General features: G+C 37.6%; 2 protein-coding genes across 3 annotated transcripts; both read left to right on the plus strand.

Annotated features, from left to right (window-relative positions):
- The first annotated feature begins 302 nt into the window (after nt 1-302).
- On the plus strand, nt 303-7178 carry LOC306989727 (uncharacterized protein). 2 transcript variants are annotated; one of them, XM_079595662.1, is made up of 6 exons: nt 303-533; nt 2205-2287; nt 4618-4914; nt 5009-5044; nt 5300-5335; nt 5923-7178. In XM_079595662.1, the coding sequence occupies exons 1-6, from the start codon at nt 523-525 to the stop codon at nt 6156-6158; spliced, it is 699 nt and encodes a 232-aa protein (XP_079451788.1). In that variant the 5' UTR covers nt 303-522; the 3' UTR covers nt 6159-7178. The 2 variants fall into 2 exon arrangements, with proteins under 2 accessions (XP_079451788.1, XP_079451789.1); XM_079595663.1 differs by having other exon boundaries at nt 342-886.
- Nucleotides 7179-8156: 978 nt separating this feature from the next.
- Nucleotides 8157-16370, plus strand: LOC306989729 (uncharacterized protein). The gene is made up of 5 exons (XM_079595666.1): nt 8157-8322; nt 14301-14380; nt 14719-15015; nt 15472-15507; nt 15761-16370. Exons 2-5 carry the CDS (start codon nt 14311-14313, stop codon nt 15991-15993), a joined length of 636 nt encoding a protein of 211 aa, XP_079451792.1. The 5' UTR covers nt 8157-8322; nt 14301-14310; the 3' UTR covers nt 15994-16370.
- The last annotated feature ends 5175 nt before the right edge of the window (nt 16371-21545 follow it).

Raw genomic sequence — 21545 nt, forward strand, 5'->3', positions numbered from 1 at the left:
TATAACATATATAGGCCTATATATTATATTATATTGTATAAAAGATTGTACATAAGACTATATTATACTATACTGAACTGAAGTGTAGTGGGGTTTTGTGTGTTTGCTGTCTGTCTTTAGCTAGATGACAAGCATATAAAACCAGAACAAGACTGGATATCAGTAAGAATCTATAGGCTACATATTGACAGTGCACATGCATGGCAGAGTAAGTCCTGTTTGTATAAGCTATTGGAAATTATAATGTGTGTTTCTGATTGTCATGAGTTTGATTACTTCGGTGTTTGTGTCACCGCCTCCGTGTTGTGACGAAGGCGGTGACGTTGACAAAGGCGTGGCTCAGTCACGTGGTGTTGTGATGGCGGAGAGGACTGCGCCGAGTTTCTTCCTCTTTAATTTTCAATTCTAGAGAGTTTATTTATTTTTATTTTTCTCAAAGCGTCATGGATCATAAAGTCGCAACTTCATCTGATGGACATTAGGAAGTTAAGAAGCTGAGTAGCTGACTCGTCGTGAGCATATATGCTTTTCAAGTGAGTTCAGCCGATGTAGTTTAGTCCTGTGCATTAGCAGCGCGAACTAAGCGATTATGTTTTTTCTGTTGTCCAAAACAACTAACGTAATAACAATACAGCATATGAAGGCGATATTCTTCCTTCGAGCGACCACTTTGGTCAATTGCTGTTGTTTATTTTACATCAAACGAGTAAGGGATGTCGCCACTGTATCTCAGCAATTTTGAAACTGAAAGTGAAAGTTAATAAATTCACTGGACGAAGACATAACGTTAGGCTACAGACAGCAAGTCAGATAGTTAGCGCTAATAGTCACACTTAGCACAAATCTCCTCTTTAAATCGAAACTGTGCGTTTCTATGAATTGAAATGTAAGTATGTCTTTCGTTGTGTAAGTTGTTTTAACGTTAACAGTTACCCTGTCCCTGTACCAAGGTCCCGATAGATAGGCCCTTAGTTAGGCCTACATGAAATGTTCGTTAGATTGAATGAATATATAATTCAATGTATGGTATATGGCAGACTAGGATGGTTGTTACAGTAAATTGTTACAGGTCTCGGTACAGGTTGTAGTCTACTGAGTGTTGTTACACTTGCAACTTGCAACTTGTGCAACTTTAACACGATGTGCTTTTACTGAACCCAGTGAGGATTTAATTTTGTATAATATATATATATATATAGAGAGAGAGAGAGAGAGAGAGAGAGAGAGAGAGAGAGAGGTTATACGAATCTGAAAAACGTGTTGTGGAAATTAAACATTAGGGCCTTAAAGTTGGCATGAAACAAACAATATATACCTTACCTATATTTCCTTTTAACTCGTGTTTTAGGTCTTATATATATATATATATATATATATATATATATATATATATATATATATATATATATATATATTGTGAATATTCATCCATGCATCTTAGACTTCTCTCTGGTGACGTATACAGGATTTCTCCAATCATTTAGTCGGGTTAGGCTCCTGAGGTCCACGTCCACGTCCACATCTCAAAATGAAATATAAATAGCATCTACCCTCATCTTGCTTTCACTTAAAAGTACTCACTGATCAAAGACTTTAGATATACCGAAACAGTGCATTTAAATGTTACTATGAATGGGGAAAAGTGCAGTATGGTGGAATAACCCCACCTTATAAATAAAAGAGGCAATCACTGATTGGTTAAGTCATCACTCTAGTTGCTATAGAAACAGTCAGCATCCTTCTGGTCCAGCCTGAAATAAAAGCTTTATTGGTGCTATTTGAGCAAACAACATTAATGGGGCAGTCATATTTTGTTGCTGATTTGATATATGTTATTTAAATGAGAGTTTTTGAGATTTCAGGATTTCTCTATTCTAATAAATAGGACTTGGTCTTGGATGCCTGAACTAGATGCCCAGAGGCACTGCAAATATGGCCGCTTTTCCTTGAAAGAGACAATGATGTCACTGTGAATTTTAAAATGTCTAATTTTCATCTTTATGATAAAGTCGTTTCGGATAAAAGCGTCTGCTAAATGATTAAATGTAATGTTAGTGAATACAGATGATTTATGATTGATTGTGGTTCAATTCATTATACAGCAATTTGCTTAGTCTGCACACAGTGACTTTTAGTCCAGGATAGTTACGGTGATCAACACACAGGACAAATGTTCCTAAATGTTTGTCATGTGTTTTTTGCAGAAGAACAGCAATGGGTGCTAGTAATGTTGTGCTGCTGTTCATTCTGGTTTGGACTTTCACCGCTGTCTGTCAAGCTTATGATGGTAAGAGAATACTTTCTAAAGAAGTGACTGTCTCTTAGCTAATTCATCATGCTGTAGGCTATTATGCATAACTTGGACCCAGAGTCACATGGTAGATGGAGAGTCTCAGATGGAGAGTGTTAGCAGAACCTGTTGCTATTTTTGCATTTCTGTTTGGTAATGCTAATATTGAAGAAGCAAAACACTTTAAATGTAATTTCTTGACATGTAAAATTACTTATTACAACCTCATTTCCAGAAAAGAGACATTTTTCCAGACATTTTAGTCCCAAGTGCAATACAATAATGAATCTGTGATTTGTTCATTTTCTTAAAGCTTTATTTAACTGACTAAAGGACAAAGAAAATATTTTTACAAAGTTTTTACTGACCAAATTAATTGTATTCTGTAAAGATAAACAAATTTTGATTTGAATGGCTGCAACACACCCCAAAAAAGTTGAGACGAGCAAAATAAGTCAAATATATATATATAATTTTATGAATTAGCAAGAGCGAGCTTGTAACCTAATAGTAAAGCGGTTTAATGCAGCGAAGTTATCACCTCATTGCTGAGAAATATAATGTAGCCTAGCTTTCAGTAGTGAAGCTGTTTTATTTATAAAAGTCACGGGCAGAGGTTGAAAACCAGCTCTTGAATGTTTCTGAATTTCTTTTCTTTACAAAGATAAATATAAAGTTCCCATCTCTATAAAAAGCTGTGAGCGACTGGACACATTGACATCTGCCTCATATCATCATAATACAACATTAAAAGCTATCTTTGTGAATAGACGTGTCGCCCTTGCCTTGTGGGGGCTTGGAATTCAAAGGGGAATCGGATATGCGTGTTTAGACGTAGGTCGAATGTCCAGATGTCGGATATGTATCTGATTTAAAAACGCATTTGGAAGTGACTCAGATCGGATGCGAAAAAATCGGATCTTGTGCAGATTTTTGTGTCTCATCTGTGTCAGATGTGAGTAAACGATCATATTTTTTGTGCCAGTGTTTACGCAGCATCAGTCTTTTCTTGAAAAGATGGCTCATGGCTTATCACTCTGTGATTAACTATTTTAAAAATAGACCATCTTTCACCATCTACCATTTATAATATTGTGAAAAGATTCAGGGAATCCAGAGAAATCTCAGTCTGTGTTGGGCAAGACAGGAGACCTCTGATGAATGTGTGTGACCTTCGACCCCTCAGATGGCACTGCATGATAATCCGTCATGCTACTCTGATAAATACAGACACTTGTGCTCAAGAGTACTTTGGAAAACTGTTTTCACTTAAAACGGGTCACTGTGTACAAAGCTGTTTTTGAGGAGGTAAAAAGGGTGTTGTTGTACACAACCATTGAGGAATTTTAACCAAATTATATTACAAACTTTACATGAACACCCTAAAGAATCATACCAACTTGTGGAAAATGGGCATCCGATGACCCCTTTAACACAGTCTGACTCTGCATCAAGAAATGCCACTTGAATCTCTGTTCCTCAAGGAGAAAGCTATACATCAGTTGTCTGGGCCCGAGCTCATCTCAGACGGTCTAGAAGACACTGGAAATGTGTGCTGTGGTCAGATGAGTCCATGTTTCGGCTTGCTTTGGGGAAAAACAGACATTGAGTTCTCAGTCCCAAAGACGAAAGGGAGCAACCAGACTTTCCTCAGTGACGGGTGCAAAAGCAAACATGGTATTGGGGGGCATCAGTGCTAACGGCATGAGTAACTTGCATTTGTGTGAAGGTGCCACTGACATGGAGGCGTATATTTGGATCATACAGAGACATAAACTGCCATCAAGATGACATCTTTCCTGGGAAGCAAGACAACGCCAGGCCTCATTCTGCACATAACACTGAGTGGTTTCTAGACACTGCACCATAGAAGAGATGTGCCTGACCAGTCCAGATCTGTCTCTTATTGAACATGTATGACCCATCATGGCAACTATGACCACGGACTGTTGAGCAGTTCTTATATCAGACAAGATTGGGCAGATATTCCACTTGCAACACTTAAACAATTAGTATCCTTAATTCCCAAATAATTAAAAAGTGTAAGTAAAAGGAAAGGTGATCTGACAGTGGTAAACATGCCTGTGTCCTAACTTACTTAGAGTGTGTAGCAGCTATCAAAATCAAAACTTGTTTATATTTACAAAATACAATTAAGTTGTTCTGTAAAAAAGTTGGAAATCCTTTCTTGTTGCTTTTGACGGTTAAATAAAGGTAATTAACAAATCACAGATTCTTTATTGCATTAGATAAAATGTCCCAACTTCTCTGGAAATGGGGTTGTAGTTTTCTGTTGATGTATTAAACTGATTTAAACTATTTTTCAGGTGTCATCAGTGTACGCTGTGAGGATGTGACGGGAACTGTGGGTGAAGAAGTAACTTTCTCCTGCAGCGTCTCTCTGAAGAAGTCTGGATGCTGCATTAGAATGTATAGGTTTCAATATCCTGAGAAATATACTGACTCCACAATCTGTAGAGAAGATTTTCCTCCTGACCCCTGTGAACAGAGAAACAGCTTCACATGCAGCTTCAGTTCAACTACAGCAATGACGGGACAATTCAGATTCTTTGTGCAAACAACATGTGGAGCGGCACTAACTGAATTCACTGTGAACATAACAGGTACCGTATATAATACTGCTGTTTATAATTCAATAAATGTTTGCAAATGTACTTTTATTTTCAATACTAACAGTGGTTTAAAATCTGTTAACAGAGACCAGTAAACCTGAACCTGTCACTAAAGCTCCTGGTAAGAAATATATTACATTGTATTATTATTTATAATTAAATACAAATTGGTTACAAACAGAATAATATGATAATATGATCAATTAAGCAACACACTTCAACTTTACTTTTGATGTGTAAAGTGACATTCTATTGATGTATTAAACTGATGTAAACTTTTCAGATTTCTACAGTGTACGCTGTGCTGATGTTTACAATGTTTGCAACTCTACATTTATTTTCCATCTACTAACAGTGGTTTAAAATCTGTTAACAGAGACCAATAAACATGACAGTAACACTGAAGTTTCTGGTAAGAAAGATATTACATTCTATAATAACTCTTTGTTACGGAGTATGAGTTCAGGTTACTTACACAACACAGAAAGATGCTAGTTGTTTGAATTTTATGTTTCTTGTACATTTAGATATGTGTACAAATTCTAACAGCAGCAGAAATATATTGTGAGTCTGTGATGTTACAGTAACTCAGGGATGGAAATTAGCACCAGCCAAATGCTGGTGATTTTGTGTTGTGGCTGGTAAACTCGCTTCACCTACCAGCCACTGTGGCGGGTAAATAAAAGTAGCATGCGGTTTCACCCGGACACTTTTAGAGGAGGCACATCTTGAGATTTTACCCTATGGAATAAACAGCTTAAGTATTGTAGATCTTGTAGTATTAATTTTCACATGCAGTTACACATTGTCGGTTAAAAACAAGAAAGTGGCTGGTAAAAACATTGAGTGGCTGGTAGATTTTGGAATCCACCAGCCACAGTGGCAGGTGGACAAAAAAGTTAATTTCCATCCCTGCAGTAACTGAGTTGCTACAGCATTTGAATGCATCTAAAGAGATTACTGAATATTCTTAATTTTATTATAAATCATATTAAACAGGTCGTGGATCTAAGGTCATTATCGTCACTGGTGCGGTTGTAGGCTCTTCCATCATCATCATCTTCATCATCGTGATGACAATCTTTTGTATAAAGAGGTTCAAACGCAACAACCCTTCTGGATTCCTGATGGAATATGAAAGAGGCGCTTCTGCAGAACCAACAATGATGACAGAACCAACAATGATGACAGAACCAACAATGATGACAGGAAATATTCAGAGTGAAACTAAATGAAAGCAGAGAGTTTTGTTTCATTTTTCATGTAAAGATCATGCAAGTGATAATGTTGTTTAACTAAAAATGGGTTTCATTGAACAAACTTATATACTTATTTTACAACATTTTAGATCATTAATGATTAGACCAATTAATCGGCCAATATTTGGCCATGTTGAGATAATCTGCATCAGATAATAATTCTGCCTTTGTGTTTTTAAAGACTTTAATAATTTGAGTAAAATATTGTTTCTATTTTAGCAGTTTTGAGTGTCATATATCCACATTGTATATCCCATTGATTTTTTTAAGTCAGCGTTATTATTGTATTTATTAAATTATTAAAGTCTCATGATAATCTCAATATTGTCCAAAGTCTCTTTTCAGAATTTTTAATCAACTTTTAATGTCTGTGACCCTTCAACTATACTAGTGACAAGTTAATCTGTGGTAAATGGTGATGTGGGAATATAAATTCTCTGCTCAAGTGTTATACATGTATGAATATAATGTATTAGAAAGATGCTTCTTCTTAAGAACAATGTGGATTTACTTTTAAACTGTAACATGTAAATATAAGTTTAGCATGTGCTGGATGATGATGCATCAGCCAATGTGTTTTTATAGGAAATAAATAGAAACATTTGCTCATTTCGTTGTTATAGCACACAAATGACAAATATTAAATGAGGGATAAGATGGTCCCTACTGGATAAACTTTTACAGAATTTATCATTTACTTTTGATATAATTCTTATTAATATTGACATATATTTTTAATAATAAATCAGCTATTCTATTTAATTTTATTTTGACAATTTAGCTGAATAATTGAATAACCGATGACAGACAACGCAGAATCCCAGTAACAGAGATTAATCTGAAAGGTAAAATTATTCTATGACTTATATACTTGCTAATGGCTATTTACATATTTAATTGGCCATATTTTAATTAAGATATGTCATAATAGAAACACTGAAAGCGAATTGAACGATTTCACTCAATTAACCGATATGCAAACATGTCTGAAATGTATATATAATAAATGTAAAAAAATAAATAACCCCATTAATTACAATAAGTCTAAACATAATAACACACGTAACAACATGCCACTTATTATATTTTTACGTCAAAATATAAACTATAGCTTTTACTCCACAAATCCAAAAACACTAATGTGTCCTCAAATCGCTCATTAACAAATAGACACAAAAAACTTTGGATGACCCAAACTCATTATCCAGAGATACAAAATTAGATAAATTATCCTCAAAACTTTGTTTCGGCTGACTAAATCTCACAAATGTTAATATTCAGATGAAACGACAAAATTGAAAATATCGTAGCCATTCATTAAAAGTGTTGAGATGAGATTTTGTGGCATCTATTGTCAGGAGAAAATAATGTTGCCCCATGTTACTGTTGCAATGTATTCTCCTGCCAGCAGAGGCCGTGTCCTGCCGGGATGAAACATTTGTCTTTGATCAATATGATTATCAGATGAAACTGATGTTGTTGATGTTGAAAGTGAAGGAACAACTTTTACTCTGAAGTTTCTTTATTCTCTCACTTTGCTCCTGGTCTTTCATACAGTACCGGTATGTGGTTTGCTTGTAATAAGTTCTGTAAGGACCGTGTTTGCTTTGAATTAAGTGTTAAAACAGCACTAGGTAAATTAAATCAGATGTTCATTTCTGACAGTAGCCTAACTGATGCTTTAATTGATTTTCACATGTTAAGTTAGATAAGAACAGATTTTTTTTAAATGGTCAACTTTTTAAAAGGGGTTTCTAGATGTCATTTTCAGGGTGTTTATGTGATACACACAAAGTATATACACAACTGTTATGTTTTTTCTAAGTTATTCTGCATTTCCTTATGCAGTTCCGATTAACAAGTTTATTGATTCATGTATTGATCACATGGACAGCATTAAAAAAGGACTCTTATTTTGTTATTCTGTGCGCATGCCATTGCCTCCTTATATCAGCAGATGAGCTGCAAAAGACCGACAGATCATCATGATCTCTCGTGCTGGAGGACCGAATGGATAAAGTTGCCAGACAGACCAGGGACAGATTAACCCCTTAAAACCCCGAAGACATTTTTCTGAGTGGAATACAAAAACAGTAAAGACTCGTATCTCCACCAAAACTACAGCAAGGAGAGCCAAAAGGTATGTATATTTTGATATAAAACTTTTTAGAAAATAAATTCATCACATTTGGACATAATCATTCTAAGATTTTGATATGATTTTTGATACTTTTATATGTATAATTTTACATAGGTCTATATTTGGCATTCAATAACTCAGTAAAGGAATAAGGAGGAAGGTTTTTGGTGAAGTTCATTTGGATAACATTTTCTGGTGATAAAGTAATCAAAAGTTACAGTATGTAAGCAGTGGCGTAGGCAGAAATTGTACTTTGGGCCGGCCAGTGAAAAAGTGAGTGGGCCTAGTTTTTCCAACAACAAAAAAAGACTTAATTATTAAACCACACCAGACGAGAAGTGCAGTGTAGCGTCGAGGACAACTCGAGGTAGCCATCGCAGACCGGACGCGCACTTTCTCAGTTGATGGCCAGCAAAATTGTTATGTTTAAGGACATTATGGAATTAAGATAATGTCTGTACTATGTTATGATTGTACTGTACAATTAAATACAATCGTTGCTGAGTCTGCAGTCTGAACACTTTACCTCAGAGCGTCCGTTAACTGAATGAATTGAGAATATCACCTGAAAATCCGATAACATCAGCAATTTTCATTCTGCTGCTGATTTCTGTAAATGAATGTAAAACTAAATGTCTATTGCAGCACAGGGTGAAGTCAGTAGCTATATACATTAACGGCGATTTGAGACAAATAGGCCTAAGTGTAAATTTAATATTTAAAAAAAAACTAGGCCTATATATATGGCATTGGCGCTCTGTGGCGCGGCAGGATTTTGAACAAGGTCCTGCCGCCGTTTCTGGGCGCCGCGGACAGACGCCGAATGGCGCCGCCGGTGTGTACTCTCATAGAGAATAATGTTTGAATTTTAAAGACGAGGCGCTGCGCTGATCTTCTCGTCCGGTGTGCGACTCCCCTTAAAAAGGCCGCCAGAGCCCGCCGCCCAGAGAGTCTTTCTGTCGGAACCCCTAGCAACCGTAGCAACCAATTACGTTCCGGAGGGAGGCTTTCTTCAAATTGCTTCAACAGTTCCATTTTTCGGAAAACAATTTTAACACACCAGCCAACAACAAATCAGGTTTATATTTAGGCCTATATATTTTCTTAAATACATTTGAATAATAAAACTAAAAATGTATTTTGATCAAACTTGCCTGGGCGGGCCAGTGCCTTAGTTACACTCTTTTCTTCTTTACTTAATTTTTTTGTTTCATGACTAAATCAAGTCTTTTTGGTGGGCATCTTTCCCTAGTGGGATAACGGCGTTCTGTGTTTGACATGGGCTCTGAAACAGAGATGTTGGAGCCTGGTTTAGGTTGTTTTTCAATGTTTTGGATCTGCGGAATGTTTTCTGATTAAGATCTAGTCTGATTGCAGTGGTTGTGGCAACAACAGACTCAGCCTCAGTTGCAGATCCCAACAACAGCTGATCCAGATGTCTTTTCCAGATAAGAACCTGAAGCCTACGCCCAGATAGCATAATCGGCCCGAGCTCGGCTGCCCTGTTAACCGGGCCGACTGTGGCCCATAGCTCGCTCTGGCATATGCATTTTTTATTACGGCTGTAAAGCACTGGGCCGATTCATGTTCACCTTAACTGTTACTGGTAACCATTCTGGCTGTAGCCTATGATCTAGACCACTTCTGGAAATGACTCGGCTTAACGTTAGGTTAAATGAAGGATGGTTTTAATGTAGGAATAATTAACATACAAATTATTTTAAAATTGACGTAAATTCTTGACCGTATCTGATAATGTAGGCCTATCAGTCATCAGTCAATACTCGTTAATGTCATGACTTGTCCAAAACAAAATATCTTGCATAAATAACGGCTGCTCAGCTATTTTAGTATTAAGCTGACATAAATGAAAAATCAATAAAGTTTAAATTAGCCCAAACAAAGAACGGGATTGGAGGGGAGCTTTACGTCCTCTCACTCGGGGTCCTTGATCGGGCCGTGTTAAAACCGAGTGCTCGCAGAGCAATCGGACCTAGATTCATGCCAAAGATCGGCCGAATGTTTTAGCCTTAATAGGGCCGCTTTTGGCCCGCACAATTATTGCTAGCTGGGCGCTAATCTCCCGGTCATCAGAGGCGGGTTTAATAAAAGGACTTTGCGTTAATTCATAAATCATCTGGAATCATCCTCATCTGAAACTGCCACGAATCCTCGCGCTGACAACTCGCCAACTAAACACACAATCCATCCGAGCAAGATAGACAATGTTCAGTCTCCGTAAATAGTCCATTTGCTGTATTAGTAAATGGAGGCTGGAATAAACACAACCAAGAATATTTTGTGGAGAAATAATTCTTACCCGTGTCTGTAGTATAAGTGTCTGTTCTCGTTTAGACAACACACTAACTACATAAACTATTGTAAGACAAGATAGCATTGTTTACACTATATTTTTTGTGAAACAATATTACACCAGATGATCGCACGCTCTTCTTTTTCGTGCTCTCCTTATTCTTCCTAGTTTACCCTTGCACTCAATACTTCCCGCCCCCTTCCCCTTAATCTAGAGCACTGATTGCACACCCAACATGGACAAGTGAATACGATTGGCTGAACAATAGAAATGTCAAAATACAAAAATAATAAATAGGCTACCCCATCAACTTAAGAAACATAGAACTTATTCACAACCATATTTATAACATGCACATAAAATATATAAAAAAATAAACTTGTAAATGATTACACTGGGTTACACCGGCATATAATAAGGCTTTGCGTAATGTGGCTCCTCAGTACTTGACTGATATTGCCTGGAACTCACCAAGCCGACGCCGACGAACTAGCGCAGATGAAAGCCGACTCTGTTGTCGCCTCGCGTCGGGGTAAAAAGCTGCACTTGAACAAACCGAGATTACTACAGTCGTTAGGCTTGCTAATCTGCCCTTCATGATGTATAGGTGAAGACCGCTGGCATTTCTATACTAATTCTATACATTTCTATACTGTCCGCTAGAATCTGCGCCTGCGTGTAAATGAGACAACTGTATTTCTGCAGATATTCGTCTATATTCGTCATTCAAAAAGAGAGATCAACGCTGCAGTCTGCAGATACACAAACCATAAACAGTAGCAGTGCGCGCTTACCGTTTTGAATATTAATCCTGCTAAAGACTTTCTTTATTCCACTCCGCTCGTGTTAATATTGAAGTATTCGCCAAGTAACACTCAAGATAACGTAACATAAGAACAGACTATCTGTAGCCCACCGTTTTGAATCGAGGCACAACAGTTGTGACTTTTATTGTTTGTAATGATGGAAAATATTAGACAAACTGCATGCATTCATACTTTGACTGGTGATGCAATCCATTAACCGCCTGCATACCGAGTGAGAGATTGACAGGTTCTTTATAAGAGTTCCTCCATTGAGTTTAATGCATTACAAAGAAGAAGAATCTCCCTGTTGTGTTTGTTCAGGTGTGCAATAGTAAAGGGAAACAACAGCACCGCCTTGACTCTTTGAAGGGCAGTTATGCGTATTACTATTATAGCATTGAAGAGTAGAGCAATTAAATCCAAGTTATTCAAATTCTTGACCTATTAATCCGAGTAATAATAAGCAACGATTTTGATGGGTAGTAGCCTAGGCTATATTCACTAGGGGGATTTTAAGTATTGAAGTGCCAGCTGTCTTCACTGAGATTTGCAAGTCAGGGAGTGACAAAAACAAAAAGTGAAAGTGAAATGTAGGCGAAGTAATGAACTCACGCTGCAGACATACAGACCAGAGGTGAGCAAAAACTCTCTCGCAACAGGAAAATAATATCCTTTATATTTACTGATCCATATTCACTGTTCAAATGATGGCAGACGTGTTGTTTTTGGTTGATCTATTCCTAATGGACTTGATTTAATCAAGCAAACTTATGCTGATAAATTCTGACATTTCTGCTCAACTTTCAGTAAATCATCTCAATCTACTATTTAATCCATAGACAGTATATAAGATGGACACAGCGACCCCATAGACTTCAACGGAGAAAAGTGAAGCCCAGTTGAAGCACTCACTTCCTGATCGCCAGGCGAACTGCGCAGGCTCAAACTGAGCTTGGTGACGTCAACAACGTGTCTGACAGCTGTCAGTCTTCTAGTAGATGTGCCGAGAGAAATCTGAATCATTCCTTCCGAATCTCTCAGAGACGGAGAGCGTGAGCATTAGCTGTCCATGAGCAGCAGCAGGAGCAACTTTATCACTCTCTATGGGCTTCTCTCTTGACTTTATCACTCGGGCTTCTCCCTTGACTTTATCACTCGGGCTTCTCCCTTGACTTTATCAGACTTTATGCCTCCACGTCCCCCCGATCATACGGTAATTTCTCGACTGTGCGACAGAGAGTCGCGTGATTATGACGCAATCGTTAGCCTATTTTTTACAAATACGGCTTCTACGGGGCCATAACGTAAGATACAAGGTAATGGAGCCTTTTATACATTGTCGTGTTTCTTTAGAAATAAACAGAGATGTATAGTAACGAAGTATAACTACTTCACTCACTACTGTACTTAAGTACTAAAAGGCTGTATCTGTACTCTACTAGAGTATAATTTTTTTCTCATACTTCCACTTTTACTTCAGTACATATTTTCAATGAGTTTAATACTTTTACTCCAATACATTTTTTATGTGCTGCATTGTTACTCGTTACAATTATAAAAATGTTACGAATCATTCCAAACCCACATTATCACTGCCAGAGCGGTAGATGGCTCTGTCACCAGGTTTGATGATGCTGGCTCATTAGTGCGCGAATCAAGCGATCGAGAAGATCGCGCGTGCTCCCGCTCAGCTGCCTCCATTTAAAACACTTGCGCTTTGTTAGTTTGTTTCTAGATGGAAGAACCAGAAGCACCACCTTCAACTTCGAGTGATCGTGGCGGTGAGGAAGGAGACCACTCCTGGCCCAACTTAGAGTCCACGTTTTAATTTGTCGGAGTGAAAGACAATTCATATAGAATGAAGTGTGTAACTGTTAGCCTTCATGAGGACGCCGAGGCACTGAATCGTTCTTTGTTTAAATACTTTAAATGTACTATTATATGTAGCCTAATGTTATTACCTTGACAAACAATACATAATTAAAAAGATATAAGACTCAAGTTTCAGTATCTGACCACTATTTTATTCTGAGAAACTTATAGTCACAGTTATGTCTTAATTTGTGTCCGGAGTTATGTAATAAAAAAAATGAGTCGATACCTTTAATATGAATTATGAGCGTCAGCTGCTCCCATTCAGTAAAAAAACTCCTGTGCTGTCGTCATGAGAACGCTTGACCAAACAACGTCCCTCACGGCTTTTAGCTCAACAATTTGCTGATTTTGACAATTATGATAGATTTCATAGACATACTTGATCTGTTTTTGTTTACAAAGAGTTAAGCTCAGTATTTTAAGGTGCTCTTGTACATTCCTGTCCTTGTACTTCTGCTTCAGCCACATGAATTGTAAGTGTCCTAAAAATTTGAAGTAATATAAACAATATGATGTTCAAACTTTTGACTGCTTTCTTTAATAACTACATAACACAATACTTGTACTTTTACTTTCAGTACTTGAGTAGTACATTTTAAAATAAACTACTAGCAATACTTAAGTACAATTTTTTTTGAATACTTTAGTACTTCTACTTAATTGGGTGTTTTAAGAGCACTTTAACTTCTACTCAAGTCACTTTTTTGATAGAGCACTTGTACTTTTACTCAAGTCTGGGTCTCTAGTACTTTATACATCTCTGGAAATAAATAATGGACAAATGGAGTCTTTGGACGCCTCAGATGTAAAGTTATTTACTGTCAAAGTGACTTAAATGAATGGGAGTCAATGGGATGCTAACAGCAGGTGAAGCGGATGGATTACACCCTTGATTTAATCTCTAGCACTCCCTTAGTCCTAGTTGTTTACGTTTCACGTCTTATGCAACTTCCTGCTGTTGTTGTTGTTTTTTTCTATTGCAGAATCAAAACCATGAATGCTGTAAATGCAGTGCAACTGTCCATTCTGGTTTGGATTTTTCCTGCTGTCTATCAAGCTGATGGTAAGAGAATAAACTTTCCCCTAGAAAGAGAGTGTGTGTGTGTGTGTGTGTGTGTGTGTGTGTGTGTGTGTGTGTGTGTGTGTGTGTGTGTGTGTGTGTGTGTGTGTGTGTGTGTGTGTGTGTGTGTGTGTGTGTGTGTGTGTGTGTGAATTTTAAGAAGGGACTAAATTCTAAAATAATGGAAAATGTTTTGGTCAATATATGAATTTGATTCATATATACACACAAAAAAATAAAGATGCACAATATTCAGTGGAAGTCAATCTGATCTTCTTATTAAAGTTACAGAGATTTTGTATTATTGTTCAGTTGCTGTATGACACACTGTTATTTTTCAGATGCCATCAGTGTACGCTGTGAGGATGTGACTGGAACTGTGGATGAAGAAGTAACTCTCACATGCAGCGTCTCTCTGAAGAAGTCTGGATGCTGCATTATGTTGTTTAAGTTTCAATATCCTGAGAAATATAATAACTCCACAATCTGTAGAGAAGAGTTTCCTCGTGACCCCTGTGAACAGAGAAACAGCTCCACATGCAGATTCAGTTCAAATACAACAATGACGGGACAATTCAGATTCTTTGTGCAAACAACATGTGGACCGACACAAACTGAATTCATTGTGAACATAACAGGTACCGTATAATAATGTTGTTTATAATTCAATAAATGTTTGCAACTGTACATTTATTTTCAATCAGTGGTTTAAAAAGTGCTTTAAAATCTGTTCACAGAGACCAGTAAACCTGAACCTGTCACTGAAGATCCGAAATATATTACATTGTATTATTATTATTTACCGTATAATTGAAAACAAATTGGTTACTAACAGAATACAAGAAGCTGTTAAATAGTCATTATATAGCTATAAAACAATGTGCTGCTGTTTTTGTTATATACACATTACTGTATATGATCAATTTAACGACACACTTCAACTTTACTGTTGATGTGTAAAGTGACAAATTAGATTTCTATTGATGTATTAAACTGATGTAAACTTTTCAGATTTCTACAGTGTACGCTGTGCTGATGTTTACGTTTGCAACTTATTTTCCATCTACTAACAGTGGTTTAATATCTGTTAACAGAGACCATTAAACATGACATTAACACTGAAGTTTCTGGTAAGAAAGATATTACATTCTATAATAACTCTTTGTTACGGAGTATGAGTTCAGGTTACTTACACAACACAGAAAGATGCTAGTTGTTTGAATTGTATGTTTCTGTATAGAGTACATTTAGATATGTGTACAAATTCTAACAGCAGCAGAAATATATTGTGAGTCTTGATGTTAACTGTGTTGCTACAGCATTTGAATGCATCTAAAGAGATTACTGAATATTCTTAATTTTATTATAAATCATATTAAACAGGTCGTGGATCTAAGGCCATTATCGTCACTGGTGCTGTTGTAGGCTCCATCATCATCATCTTCATCATCGTGATGACAATCTTTTGTATAAAGAGGTTCAAACGCAACAACCCTTCTGGATTCCTGATGGAATATGAAAGAGGCGCTTCTGCAGAACCAACAATGATGACAGAACCAACAATGATGACAGAACCAACAATGATGACAGTAAATGTTCAGAGTGAAACTAAATGAAAGCAGAGAGTTTTGATTAATTTTTCATGTAAAGATCATGCAAGTGATAATGTTCAGTTTAACTAAAAATGTGTGTTCATTGAACAAAGTAAACATTGAAAATAACAAACTTGTTATTTTACAACATTTTAGATCATTATTGATCAGACCAATTAATCAGCCAATATTTGGCCATGTTGAGATAGCCTAATCTGCATCAGATAATAATTCCGCTTTTGTGTTTTCAAAGACTTTAATAATTTGAGTAAAATATTGTTTTTATTTTAGCAGGTTTGAGTGTCATATATCCACATTGCATTTTCCCATATATATATATTTTTTTTTAAGTTAGCATTATAATTGTATTTATTAAATTATTAAAGTCTCATTATAATCTCAATATTGTCCAAAGTCTCTTTTCAGAATTTTTAATCAACTTTAATGTCTGTGAAGGGAAAACTATACTAGTGACAATTACAAGTTAATATCAAGCACAGCGTCAGTTCAGACAGGACACGTAGGCATAGGCTGCGATCAGCTGACAAATCACTCCAATCACTACCTTTCTCCTATTAGACGGGAGGATATATATATATATATATACGTGGCATTACTGCTAGGTAAGCATGCTCAAACTGCTCACAACCCTCCCGCCCTCACCACTTTAAGTATCAAGCTTTTTTCTGTGCACCTTCTGGCTGTCGTCTCTTTGTTTCAGATTACCAAGGCTTCAAGTCCTAACTGTCATGGACATCATCGCAGAGAGTCAGTCATCCTCCTAGCCAAGCTACAGTATAGACGTCCCGGGAATTACTGTACGTCTACATGTTTTACAACCGTTTTGCTTAAAGACATTACTACACTGTCTTAATCATCTGTATATCACTCAAGCTGATGGTCCCATAGGGGGGTTAATGCTAAAGCTCTGTACGTCTGTTAAGAAGGTTTCATCCAATCAGAGCGTTGCTTACTATAATGACGTCAGTCAGTGCCTAGCAGTCAGTAAGAGACGAACGAGATATGAATGCTCCGATGCAGGAGATTAATATCTTTTCTTTCCTTCAGTGGTGGTCTTATGTGAGCGAGTTAATGACAAGAATGTAAGTTGTTTATTTCCTTTTATCCTGTGATTATCTATGTGTTTAAAGCAGATTTGTGTACTTTATTGAGTTATCACAAGCTCGTTCTGCCCACCATCGCAGCAGCTCTCACTAGCGCCAAAGTTCATCTGTTATGTTTAATATAAGTAATGTATTAAGTAAACCTATAAGTAAGGTTTAAGGTGGCACTGCAAATCAGATCTCCTTTGGGTATAATACCCGTCCCGTCAAGCCTGGACCATGTACCCTTCGGCACATCTACAAGGTACTTGCAACCCAGTACGACCCCTTAGGTTTTATAATCCCATTCACCACACGGACCAAGATTTTAGTTCAGAGATTATGGGACAAGCAACGAGAATGGGATGACCCAAATCTACTTGATGACCTTTTGAGATCCTGGAAGGAATGGGAGGGAGAACTCCCTACGTTAGCAAGTATTTCTTTTTCCCCGCTGTGTCACATCCTCAGACATTGGCCAGACTCACACCACCAGACAGATTCACATCTTGTGCGACGCATCCGAGCAAGCTTATGGATCTGTCGCCTACTTATGTACTGAGGAGGACAGTGGTCATGTCCAGTTAGCCTTTATACTAGCAAGGTCCAAGGTTGCCCCAAAACGACGTCTGACCATTCCCCGACTAGAGTTGTGTGCTGCCCTGAATGGTGCCCATTTAGCCAAACTCTTGCAAACTGAGCTCACCCTAAAGATCAATACAGTGACACTTTGGACAGATTCCACCAGCGGACGACTAGCCTGACTTCGTCATACTCATATTCTAGGCAGAATGTGAGTCTGATACTGCTCCATAGAGCTGGTAAGTCCCGCCCCCTCCGTAAAACCCCGCTGGACCTCAAAGTTGAAAAACCGTCAATGCAAGTGAATGGGAGAAAATAATTATTTTCTGGTCCCGTTTGAATTGTGCAATGAATGTGAACATATGTTGTCTGTGAATTTTTTATATAATCTTTCATGTTACAAGTTTGACAGTATATGGTATGATTCGTCGGCTAGCAGTTGTGGAAAAGACATAACGAGAAAGACTACATGTCGCCTATGTGACGTCACCCCATAAAGTTGACTTACCCGTGGTTTTCGCCAACCTCACCGATTTTGTCCTCTCCCTGAAAGAAGGCGGTGAAGTGCACCAAAGACACAGCCATGTCTAGCGGGATCCGTGAGCTAGAGCCGTGAGCTAGTGGTGTTGACGTTTCAAACGCGTCGACAGCAGCGAAGAGTTGTAGTCCACAAAGTGCTCTCACACAAAGTCTACCCGTATCAAACTTCTACCCACTTGTTAGGATTCTGAGATATTTTGTGTGTATGTATCAATTGTCCTTGTGTGTGTAGGTGTGTCTTGCTCTCTTTCTCTTTGTGTGTTGTCAAGCTTGTTTCAGATGGGCGTTACCTCTGTTAATCTGTGGAAGACTGTGATTGGACCAGCTATGCACCTGACCTGGATATAAGGACCGCCTCTGACACAGCATGGTTGCCTTTGAGCCTCGCTGACTTTGTGCTTTATGCCTTTGTGTTTCGCGGTCGTCCCGTTTAGTGTTTCTCTTCAGCTTTGTTTGTTTCGCCGTTATTTAATTTAGTAAGAGTGTCGTGCCAGAGAGATTATTAATGTTTATTGAAACTGAGTAAGTGTTTGGTGAATGTAATCCTATTTCTGGTTTTCTCTATATCTGACTATTGCCTGATTGACTACGTCTTTGGATACCGATTCTAACTTGTCAACCTACTTTTTAAATGTGTGTTAACTTTCTTGTAATTGTTACCATATTAAGGGAGGTAGGGGGTTTGACGCCTATTTATTTGTATTTGTTTATTTCTTTTACTTTGTTTATGTGTAAGGGAGTTAGGTAAGTTAAAACTGTATTTTCATTTTTTTCTTTCTTTTGTTAAAGGTAATTTAGGTTCTAAAAAGAAGATTGTTTTGTTTGTTATTTTGGCCTTGTCTGCCCCTGACGTTAACCCTTTATGGTCAATAAAATTCAAATTATTCGTTATCTCTCTGGTAGTGTGACTCTCTTCCTTTTCCTGTTGCGGCTGACCGCTAGCGGTCGTAACAACACTAAATTGTAGCATTTTTCACACGAAAGATTATATAAAAAATTCACAGTCAACATATGTTCAAATTCATGGCACAATTCAAACGGGACCAGAAAATAATTATTTTCTCCCATTCACTTGCATTGACGGTTTTTCAACTTTGAGGTCCAGCGGGGTTAGCGGAGGGGGCGGGACTTACCAGCTCTATAGGGCTTTGATTATGAGGCGTGTCTTAACCGAACCAGGAAAAAAAAAACTCTGCACTCAATTGGATAGACCTACAACCAATCAGAGCAACGCAATAAGTGACGTATGTTGAGCGACGCATAGTTGTCAACAGAGCTCAACTGCACGCACGCTGAAAGAAGTAGTAAATTAATGAGTGTAAATAAAAAAATTATGTGAATTCGCAGAGTACTTACAAGCACGAATAGCATTTTTGAGAGAAATACAAAAGGTGTGTGTATATACGAACAAGTTCTCCGTTTAGGATTAGATCTCGACAATAAAGCAAATAATTCTTTTGTCGGCCCTGTCTCAACTTTATAACACGGTTGCAACGCGACTTGACTGATTTTAAAAAATGGAAAGATGACGAAAGAGACTCGGCTGAAGAAGCGTGTTCATCTGAGGCTTCAGAGAACAGAGATCGTGAGCCCATCTCTTTCATTGGTTTTCATTGCGTCCCATCTTCTTAGCAACCATAAATTAAACTTTTGCCGAATCTTGTAGGAAGGATGGCAAACACATATTTCCGATCGACAAATGTCTTGATTGCGGTTCTCTGTTCGTCTTTTAAAATGGATGCGCTGTCGATTTCTTTTATAACAGACGCGATAGCGGAATCTAAACATCTCAGTTCTCCAGCTGCAGTCGTCTTTGTGGAAAACCAGTTTAACCCAACCACTTGGCTCGGCCTTCTGGGAGCCGAGCATAATTACTCCTCAACGGATCGAGTCCAGACCGAACTTTCCGACCAAAAAAATGTTTTGGGCAGGGTTCAGGCTGGCACCCAGGCCAGCGGATGACCTCACCCGAGGTAAAACCCTTTAGTGCCCCACAGATGGAACCAAGGACCATCATTTCCATTGGAAATCAAAACAGAGCAGCGTAAAGGAATCTTCTGTGGCCTTATGAAAGAAGTGGTTGTTCCTGACATTCCTGAGCCTACCACTCACAGCACCTGGAGCGAGTTAGTAGGCCACAGTTCAGGGGCAAAAACATACAGGCCCACCATCGGCAGTGGACTACCAAACCGCAGAGTGGCATATCCTTCAGAAATGTCAAATTGATTGTTTTCCTGATGAGTTCAAGTTGTTAAAAACTGGGAAACCTGTACACTCCACCAGTCGTCTGATTGCTTTGGCCCCAGAATTTGACGACTCCAGCTTATCAGATTGGTGGCCGTTTACGTCGAGCAGAAGGCCTAGAGTTATCAGTTATACACCCTGTAGTCCTTGACCAACATCACTGGGTTACCAAGTTACTGATCCTAGACTATGATAGTAAACTCTGCCTGTAAACACTGAAGAGTCTTCAGAGAGATAAGGAGAAACTTTTGTATATTGAGAGGAAGGGAAGCTATCCGTAAAAATGCTAACTGACAAAAATGGAAAAACAAACCAGTTGTTATTCCCAAAATGGCGGATCTGCCACCAGCTCGACTCAAACTCATACCGCCAAAGATAGTTCTCTGCTCAAGTGTTATACATGTATATAATGTATTAGAAAGATGCCTCTTCTTAAGAACAATGTGGATTTACTTTTAAACTGTAACATGTAAATATAAGTTTAGCATGTGCTGGTTGATGATGCATCAGCCAATGTGTTTTTATAGGAAATAAATAGAAACATTTGCTCATTTCAATGTTATAGCACACAAATGACAAATATTAAATGAGGGATAAGATGGTCCCTACTGGATAAACTTTTACAGAATTTATCATTTACTTTTGATATAATTCTTATTCATATTTACATATATTTTTAATAATAAATCAGCCATTGTATTTAATTTTATTTTGACAATTTAGCAGAATAATTTAATAACCGATGACAGACAACGCAGAATCCAAGTATACAGAGATTAATCTGAAAGGTAAAATTATTCTATGACTTATATACTTGCTAATGACATTGAAGCTATTTCATAATAGAAACACTGAAAGCGAATTGAATGATTTCACTCAATTAACCGATATGCAAACATGTCTGATATAATAAATGTAAAAAATTAAATAACCCCGTTAATTACAATAAGTCTAAGTCTAAACATAATAACACAAGTAACAACATGCCACTTATTATATTTTTACGTCAAAATTGATAAACTATAGCTTTTACTCCACAAATCCAAAAACACTAATGTGTCCTCAAATCACTCATTAACAAATAGACACAAAAAACACAACACAGTG

The sequence above is a fragment of the Phoxinus phoxinus genome (genome assembly GCF_949152265.1).
Source record: "Phoxinus phoxinus genome assembly, chromosome: 21".
Classification (NCBI taxonomy): Eukaryota; Metazoa; Chordata; class Actinopteri; order Cypriniformes; family Leuciscidae; genus Phoxinus; species Phoxinus phoxinus.

Excerpts from the sequence above, each read along its gene's own strand:
- LOC306989727 (XM_079595662.1), top strand. Across the intron at positions 4,915-5,008 it reads ATTCACTGTGAACATAACAG|AGACCAGTAAACCTGAACCT; the intron begins GTACCGTATATA and ends ATCTGTTAACAG. Across the intron at positions 5,336-5,922 it reads CAGTAACACTGAAGTTTCTG|GTCGTGGATCTAAGGTCATT; the intron begins GTAAGAAAGATA and ends CATATTAAACAG.
- LOC306989729 (XM_079595666.1), top strand. The coding sequence starts at position 14,311 with ATGAATGCTGTAAATGCAGTGCAACTGTCCATTCTGGTTTGGATTTTT. Across the intron at positions 14,381-14,718 it reads TGCTGTCTATCAAGCTGATG|ATGCCATCAGTGTACGCTGT; the intron begins GTAAGAGAATAA and ends GTTATTTTTCAG. Across the intron at positions 15,508-15,760 it reads CATTAACACTGAAGTTTCTG|GTCGTGGATCTAAGGCCATT; the intron begins GTAAGAAAGATA and ends CATATTAAACAG.